General features: G+C 36.1%; 1 protein-coding gene across 1 annotated transcript in view; it reads left to right on the top strand.

Annotated features, from left to right (window-relative positions):
* Window positions 1-5,403, top strand: part of ZCCHC6 (zinc finger, CCHC domain containing 6) — a 60,030-nt gene extending 54,627 nt beyond the window's left edge. Inside the window, exon 27 of the mRNA XM_008588576.1 lies at window positions 4,393-5,403. Coding sequence (XP_008586798.1) covers window positions 4,393-4,460 — 68 coding nt within the window. The 3' untranslated portion in view covers window positions 4,461-5,403. The remainder of the gene's footprint in view (window positions 1-4,392) is intronic.
* The last annotated feature ends 3,919 nt before the right edge of the window (window positions 5,404-9,322 follow it).

Genomic DNA, 9,322 nt, shown 5'->3' with positions numbered 1-9,322 from the left:
AAAAAAAAAAAAAAAAAAAAAAAAAAAAAAAAAAAAAAAAAAAAAAAAACTACCTCTATTCATTTATTTAATCTTGTGGTTTGAAATCTTAAAAATTGGAGATGATATAAGAGTTTGGTGGATATTTTTTGTCTCTCATGATGGTGTATACTTATACAATTTTTATCATTGACCAGAATTTTAAGGGCTATTTATTTAAAAAAACAAAAACAAAAAAACAGTGGTCTTTATGATGCTAAATTTAAAATAATAAAAATATGTTTAAATTATATGGGGAGATCTCATTGTTAGTGAATATAGATCCTTCTTCTTGATACCCTTCTTGATATCCCAATGTACGAATATACCATTATTTATTTAGCCATTCCTTATTAATGAACTAGCTATTTTCAAATATTTGGTATATCAAGTATCTCCAAAACTTTTTTGCTTACATACTGTCCCCCAAAATATTGAAAGCCCATATATGTCCTTACACATCTTTAAGGTGACATCTAAATTTTTCATCATAGTTGGAAAGCATGTAATTTCTGGATTTTGTTTTTAATATAGCATTTTAAAATAAAACTTTTAAATCATCCTTAAATGTATGAAAGTATAAATATCATTGCTTTTTCATACCCACCATCATTTATTTAAAGCTGTTCTTTAACAGGCAGAAATTTTACATCATTTACTTTTCCTCCTTCAATTCCTTTGTATCACTTCCTCTACAGGATTTTATCATAAGATGATATATTTTTATTATACATATTTAAAGTATTTTATTGATAAAAGTATCCTTGCTCACATGCCCTGTCAAGTGGGCTCAGGAACACATGGACCCACATTTGAAGACTACTGTTTATATAAAACACTGTAATGGATATTTGCATATTTGCCTAATTATTTCATCAGGATAAATCCCCACTTATATGAATGATAGATTTTAAAAGTATGCACATTTTGACAGTGATGCCAATATCACCAAATTGTGATTGTTGGCCATCTAAGAGAGTCAATGGCAACCTGTTTCCCATACCCTGACTTCACTGGGATATTCTTTTTTTATTTTGCCAATTTGCATGAATTTCCATGATTACCATTGAACTCTAACATTTTTCACGTTTTCATTTGTATTTCTTCATATTTATGTCTTTGTATTTTTGTTTAGAGTATTCATCTCTGTTTTTAGGAGCACTTTCTACATAAGAATTCATTCATATATGTTGTAACATCCTTCACCACCACCAGCCCCAGTTTATTGTTCTTTCAACCTCACTTAGATGTATTTGCCATACAGATGTATTTTTTGTTTGTTTACTAGTTTGATCCAGCCAACTTTTGGGTAGTTTCAAATCATGCTTATAAAATTTCATAAATTTCAGGCTCTTCCCCTGGATTATTTAAAACCTCATTTATATTTCTAGTACTTTTTTTTTTTTTTACATGCAAATATTTTACATGACATTCAGGTATTATGAAAAAACTTTTGATATACTAAATTACATGTTTAAATAATATAGTAGTAAGACTGTTCGTACTATTCTTAGGAAAGAATTTAACATTTTGGGAAAAATATAAACAGGTACAAATAATAATATAACAATAATCCATCTTCTAGAGACTTGGCATTTTTTTTTTCCCAGATCTTTTTTTCTATCTTTTTTTTAAATAAGAGATCACTAAGACGGTGGAAGTGCCATTTGACTGCCACCCCCAGGCCTATTTCCTCTGGTATGTCCCCCCTAGAAGTATCTATTATTATGAGTTTAAGTATCCTTCTAGTTCTTTTTTTAAACTCTTACGTATGTATCCATTAACATATGTATTCTACAGTCAAATTGTTAGGTCATAGCATATGAGCATTTTAGCTAGATACAATCAAATTACCTTCTTGGTTGAAACAATTGCAGCTTAAACTCTTACGTATGTATCCATTAACATATGTATTCTACAGTCAAATTGTTAGGTCAGAGCATATGAGCATTTTAGCTAGATACAATCAAATTACCTTCTTGGTTGAAACAATTGCAGCTCCCACCAGCACTGTGTAGGTTATTTCCACATATCCTTGCACATACTTGATTTTGTCAGAATTTTTATTTTCAAAAGTCTGATGGATGAAAACTACTTTGATGTTAGGTATATTTTCTTAACTCTGGTGATGCTAAGCACATTTTTATATGTTTATTGACCACTTGGAATTCTTCTGTCAATTGCCTGTTATATCATTTGCCCATTATTGTTGAATTATCTCTCATTTCCTCATTAATTTGTAAGAGCTCTTCATTTATTCTGAATTCTGCCCTTTTATTATTATATACATTCCAAATATCTTCCTCCAGTGTATATTGTTTCAAATTTTTGTTTATTGCCACTCCAAAGTTTTTAATTTTGAAATAATCAAATTAGTAATTTTTTATGATTAATTTTCATGGTCACATGGTTCATGTTTTAGGGTCATCTCTAAGAAATTTTTCTCTCACCTGAGGTCAGAAAGATACCCATCTTTATTTTTCTTCTAATAGCTTTAAAACTTTATTTTTCCTATTTAGATCTTTAATCCATCTGGAGTTCATAGGCATATAAACTATGGGGTGGTGATTTAAACTTTTCTCCCTCTAGTGAAAAGCTCGATCACGATATTTAGTGCAGTTCAGAATATCATGAATTCTCTGGGGTATAAATGACTGCAGTAGAGTGCTTTGTTTTCTTCCTGACTGATATTACTAAATTTCCTGACTGATATTTTTCACTGCGTGAGGTGATTGTCTAGATGCTTTGAAAAATATGCATTTGGGGGGAATATTTTTATTTGAATACCTAGTATGTTTGCTTTAGAAAATTTAGAAAGTATAAGCAAAAAGAAGAAAATTAAAACCATCTATATTCCTTCCATTCTAGCATTATGTAGGTTTTAGAGGTAAAGTTTTCCTGTCTTTTTCCATCAATGTAATAATAATAGTTAACATTTATTGGGCACTTTCTATGTGCCAGATGCTGTTCCAGTTGCTTTACATGTATTAATTCATTTAATCTTTACAATATCTCCAAGGGGGTGAGTAATATTGTCCTTATTATGATGATTGGTGAGGTTTTTTGTTTGCTTTTAATTTTTATGAAAATGCTACTCATGTAATTTTATAACTTGATTTTTTCATATTATTAATTATCCGTCTATACATACCCAGTATTCTCTTGTGTGCATGGTCCATAATATACTTAGTCATATCACAAGTTTTGGATATCTAAGTTGTTTGCATTCTTAAGTTATTATAAGGTTTCTGTGAATGCTCTCACTGAGCAAAAGTTTTATCCACCTCCCTGTCTTCATGATTTTCTTTCTTCTAACAATTTGATAATCAAAAATTGGTATCTTGTTTTCGTTTGTATTTCTTTGGTTACCCATTGATATTGAATTTTTTTCACATACCTTTTTTTTTTTCTCTTTCATATATTGTTTTTCCTTTACCCAGTTACCCTATTAGTGTTTATCTTTCCCCTATTGACTTGTAAGCCCTTTAGTATAGTGGTGTGCCTAGGAGACTCTTCCCTACCTCACAATTATGTAAATATTCACTACTTCTTATACTTTGTCTTTCTTATACTTACAGTTAATTCTGTAATTCATTTGGGAATGGATGGAGAAGAAGGACATGGTGCAAGGAAGGAAACTAAATCCCTTTTCTCCCCCTCCCCCCATAATTACTTACCTGACATAATATCGGTTATTGAATAGTTCATGCTTTCCCTCATTGGTTTGAAACAAAGCTTTCATCTAGTTAGTTATACATAATCACTTAAGAAGTTCCCAACTCTCTTCTGTTTCACTCATCTTTTTGTTCAGACTCCAGAGCAAAATTTAGTAACTGATCTGCGGTATGGTTTTAATTAGTAATTCCCATATCCCTCCCTTCACCTTTAAATATAATGTTTCCTTTTACATCCTTTTATATCAATATGTTAATACTACAGTGTCACCATTCACAACTTCATATCTGCAGAGTAATGATGCAAGATATGTATTTCTGGCCCGAGAATTCTTTGCAAAGAATGGTTGCAAATGAAGACACTGATCTATGCAAAGTAGAACTTTTTAAAAGTTGGGTTCACCTAGCCCTCTGCATCATGGAAATAGTGAACATGCAAATGCATTAAAATGCTGTCACTCTGGCAACTTGTCTACATTAACAAAGAATGTTGTCTAAGCTTACTTTAATAGCTCATGTTCATATATGCTCGATACATAGATATATCTCTATCCTAATTACTTGATTCAAAACAAGTGACCAATTCCAATGTGAAAAGTTTCTGTGAATAATTAACGATACGTAGTAATTTTATGGCTTTTGCGATAAAGTGAGGCTGGTTTGATTTATATTGGGTTTTGTTTTCTTTCCCCTTCTCTAGGTAGCCTTTCCAGTAAATATATGACTCAGGGAAAAGCCTCAGCGAAGAGGACCCAGCAGGAATCATGAGGGAAGGAAAATGCAGCTCTCTAAATGACCACTCAGGCGTTCCTATTCACTTGGAAAATTAGGTTCATTTTACAGGACACGGCAGCATAGATCAGGCTTCAATTTAACATTTAAGGGAAATGTCAGATTTTTTTTTTAATTTAATGAAATTGTTAATGAGGAAAAAAATTTTTAATATAGTGTTATCTACGACAAATCCCCATAGATTTAAAGTTTTTAATAGAAAGCCATGATGTATGTGTTTAAACAGGTTAAAAGAAAAAAATGTAACTGTGGGCCAGTATTCAGTGAATACAGTTTCATGGTTTTTAATTCTTTCAAAGCACACTAAAACTGGTGTGCTAATAAACCCCAAGTAAATTAACCCCTTTTTCCCTTTAAAACTCTTTTTTGTTTTGAAGAGGGGAAATTATATTTATTGTCGTTTACTGAATCCTTGTGTGAAAGCGTATCAAATATATGTGAACTGCTACTACTGTACTTATGAATTACAAACATTATTTTATTGCTCTTTGTAGAAGTGATAACATGAAAATGAGTATTTATGAGAACCTTCAGTGGATGAGCAGTGCCACTGAGAAGTCTCTGGGTTTTTCCCTCTCTAATTTTAAGTAAGCTGACATATAACTGCTATGCTCATAAAAATGAAGTAAGGAAAACAAGTCGTTCTGTTTGCCGCTAAAAACATTTTCAAAGAAAAAAATGACAAAAGTGCTTTTTACATTTTATGATAATCAGAAATTAAGGTGGAGAACTTCTAAAAATCCCTGAAGATCAAAGAGGCTATCTCTGCCAATCACAGGTTTGGCTGGTATCATTCTGGGTCAGATTGGAGCCTTCATGGGACTGTTTCTGTATTTCACAAGCCCTTCCGAAGTAGTACATGGTCAGAACTATGCCTCGGTTTATCATTTTGAAATAAAATCAAAATTTCAATGTGTAATTTTATCCACATTATTTTCTAGTGAAAGAGTCCTAAATTTCATAAGGAAAATAGATTAAGGAGTAAAGACAATACAAATCTGCTCCTCTTTGACAGAATGTGCACAGAGCTAGTTCCCTTGGCTTGTGCTCTTGTGATCATTGGTGTTTGTTGACACCCGATACATGCCAGGCGCTGGTATTGCTCAAATAAAAGGCACAGATTGAGGGGGCTGAATCCACAGGGAGGGCTGCCAAAGTGTTTGCTGGGCAGGCATTCCTGGATGTGAGAGCACTCACAAGACACACACCTAGGTGCCCTTCTTTTTAAAAAATTACTCAAAAACATATTCAAGCTGAAGGAGAATCATCAAAATCAAGAACTTTAAAATTTGGAAGTTGTGGTAGAAAAAATTAATGATCATTCCTTAGTGTGAACACACCACACTCATGAGTTACACAAGCTGGGCTGACGCTGGCTATGTGACTTTCTCTGCTGCTCCTCTTCTGAGTCCTTCTCTTGCCTTCTTGTCACCCTTTCTTTGAAAAGCCTATTGATGCTGTTCTGTTGTCTTCTGGCATTATAGCAGAAATCCGAGACCAGCATAATTTTTGTTTTCTTGTAGGTTTTAATTTTTCTGCTTGGGTGCTTCTGTGTTTTTAATTTATCCCTATAATTAAGAAAGAAAATTGCCTCAGTCTAGAAATATGTCTCTCCAGTGACTTCTGTCTTAAAAGTGAATCCAGTTTATCTTCCTACTCTTTTTTCAGTTTGAGAAAGTATTTTACGTTCTTAATTTTTTCTCAGAAACGTCTTTTCTCGGTGTTCCTTCCTCTGTCATCTCCTTTCTTTTCTTCATGCTAGGAAAACTTCTCAAGTATAATCTCCATGTGACTGGCTTGATTTTTAGTGTCATTCTGCTGCTTTTTGTTTCTAACAGGAATTTTGTTATTGCTTTTATAATTTTCTTCAGCTTACTTCACCCACCTTTCTTTTCTTCTCATTCCTTTAGTTTACACTTATGTTCGCTTCTTTTTCACAGAAACCATGTTTTTTCCTATCCTTTTAAGGATGTTAAAAGTTTCCTACATTTTATTCTGCTTCCCATAGTAGATTCTGCCCAAAGTACTGGGGGGGGTTGTTTTATTTTTGATTCCTCACTGGATCTGTGGGACAATGAGCATTTGCCAGCAGACCTGAAAAATGGATTGCCCTTGATTCTTGTATACTGGTCACAGCCCCTTCTCAGTGCTCCAGCTAGGGGACAGGGGCATCTGCTCCATGCCAAGTCCAGCTTCCAGGGCGTGGCTATCTTTTGAGTGCAGCTGGCCTGTTTGTCTTAAGTTCCACCAATGCCCCACTACCAAGGTTCTCCTTACCACCTTCTCAGAACAAAAAATAATATTTTTTATAGCAGTGGTCCAGTGACCCCAATCTGCACATTTTCAGTCTCGCTTAGTGTATATAGTATCAGCAATGTGTAGGTTTCAAGATGTTTTTTAAATGTTCTTGGATAACTTTAGTTATTTTTTAAATCTTGAAATGGGTTTCACAAATGGCTTCCATCTTTAAAAAAATCTTTCCTGAGTGGAAAAATCCTGAATAGATAGGTCAAAAGAGTTTACAGTGTTATAAGCAAAAGAAATATGTGTATATATTGAAAACAAAATTTAACAAAACCCTATTAAGCTGTAAGCTTTCTTCTTTGAAAGCAGGTGCGTTTGGACAGCAGCAGGCAAAAACTTCGCACACTTTTCACTGAGTGGAATTCCAGACTTAGGTAGAGAGGCTGGCCCTGCCAGTTTTCCAGCTGGGTGGCAATCCCCCTAACCTTGGGAAGTTCAGTTTCTATTCCTATAAAATGGGAATAATACCTGCTCTTCCACAGAGTCATAAGGATCAAGTGAAATCACACTGAGCAAACACTCTTTAAAATGCATAGAACTGTGAAACTAAATTCTGTAAGTGCAGTGTTGAACATTTCCCTATTGTAATTTCTTTAACGTATTAATGGAAATCTAAAAGTGGCTACAGTTTGCAAACTCCATTTCCCACACCCGCCTCATTTTTACATCACAGGACAGCTGCTGCTCTGAGATAAAGGAGCTCACATATTGCTTAATCGTGAAAACTAACACACCAACTTCTTTCAAGGACCTGTGCCAGTTTCAAATGACATTAGGTTTGCCTGATCCACTGACAAGTAGATGGTGTGACTTTAGGTTAAAACAACTAAAAAATTAAAAACAGAACAGTGTGTATTAAATAGGGGGAAGAAAGCTGTTAAACATACCCTGAATCCTGAATCAGAAAATTTCGGACTAGCTTTTTTAAATGGTGTCTAACGGACTCTACTGAAAGACTTGAGTTTAAGCGTCCGCTGTAAAATAGCCACGCCCGTCCTTCTGCCCTACTCAGTTCAAAGTTGTGAGACTAGTATGAGATAATGTTCTCAAGGGTTCTACTGAAACCTGTAAAGTGCTATAACTATAACATTTCAATAATAGAAAAAAGTGATACGTGGCATCTCTTTATTTTTTAGAGTTTTAGGTTCACAGCAAAATTGAGCAGAAAGTGCAGAGTTCCATTTTTCCCCTGTACCCACACATGCCAACCTCTCCTACTATGGTTCGGCACCACAGTAGTAAATTTGTTAACAGTAAATCTACACTGACCCATCATCATCACCCAAAGTCCATACTTTACACTGGGGTTAACTCTTGGTGTTGTATATTGTATGGGTTTTGACAAATGCACAATGATATGTATCCACCATTATAATAGAGCAGTTTCACAATACATGGCATCTTTAACTATGCATTAACAATTTGCAACGTTTATTGAGTGCTGCTGCGTGCCATGCACTCTTCTAAGGGCTTTTCATGTATTAACTCATTTAATCTTAATATCCGTAGGAGGAAGGGCATGAGAAGTAAAGTGCCTTATCCTAAATCACTCAGCTACTCAGACGTTGCCAAGAGGTAAAACCACCACACTACCGCCTCTCAATCCCAGTTTCTTCTGTGTGCAGCTGGAGATTAGGGAAAAAAAAAACATCCTCTTACTGTCGATGCCATTGCACTTCTGTAGCAGGAAAACAGAACTCCTTAGCTGAATTGTGAACTATCCTTTCAGATCCCACGGGCTCTAGAGGATCAAAGATAAACTGGACTCTAAAAAACACGTCACTGATTAATTCTTTCCACATCAAAACTCTGAGCAAGAATCTACCGTCACCAGCAGCGCTCCGTGGAACACCTGCCTTTTCCCCTTCACCTCTGGCACGTCCGTGAGAAACGCCACCTGTTCTGATGTTCTGTTTCCCTCCGCTAACCCTGCTGCACTTGTGTCCTGCCAGGATGGATCTGTCATTCTTCCCTGCCTCCTGTTTCCCCGAATTCCTGTGTGAGCCCGGGTACAGTGCCTGTGCACGGTGCCTGGCGCTCGAGAACATCGCTGAATCAAGTGGCAGAATTAAGCCCTTCAGTGGCCCAGATATGATCTGACAACAGGTGTTCAAGTTCGACTGACACTCGCTGTAACTGTGAGTATCCACAGTGCTGCCCCAGGGCTGGATTCTCAGTTGAGCCCTAGAAGGACAGCTGCGTTAGTCTCCATCCTCAGCATCCCGGGCAGCACAGCACGCTGGGCGGGTGGAGATTTACTGCGCAACGCCCCGCAAAACTCCGTGCTCTTAGGAGCTGCCTCGGAACCGCTGCGCCTTTGAGAACGTTAAGCTCGCCGTACTGGGCTTCTGCGTCCTTAAGCTTCGACAGCTGGTACATTGTCACCGTGTTATGGTGAGCGTCACAGGCGGTGGTGGCGCGCCGCACCTCGTCCCGGAGGGAGGGCGTGAGGCGAGGCACGCGCCTCCGGAGTCAGCAAGGTCGGAGTCACAGCTCGTCCCCTCAACGGTGACGACATCCCTCCGCGAATTCAT

Source organism: Galeopterus variegatus, unplaced genomic scaffold (assembly GCF_000696425.1).
Source record: "Galeopterus variegatus unplaced genomic scaffold, G_variegatus-3.0.2 Scaffold4910, whole genome shotgun sequence".
Taxonomy (NCBI): Eukaryota; Metazoa; Chordata; class Mammalia; order Dermoptera; family Cynocephalidae; genus Galeopterus; species Galeopterus variegatus.
The sequence above is the reverse complement of the archived record's forward strand: the minus strand, read 5'-3'. Positions and strand labels throughout refer to the sequence as shown.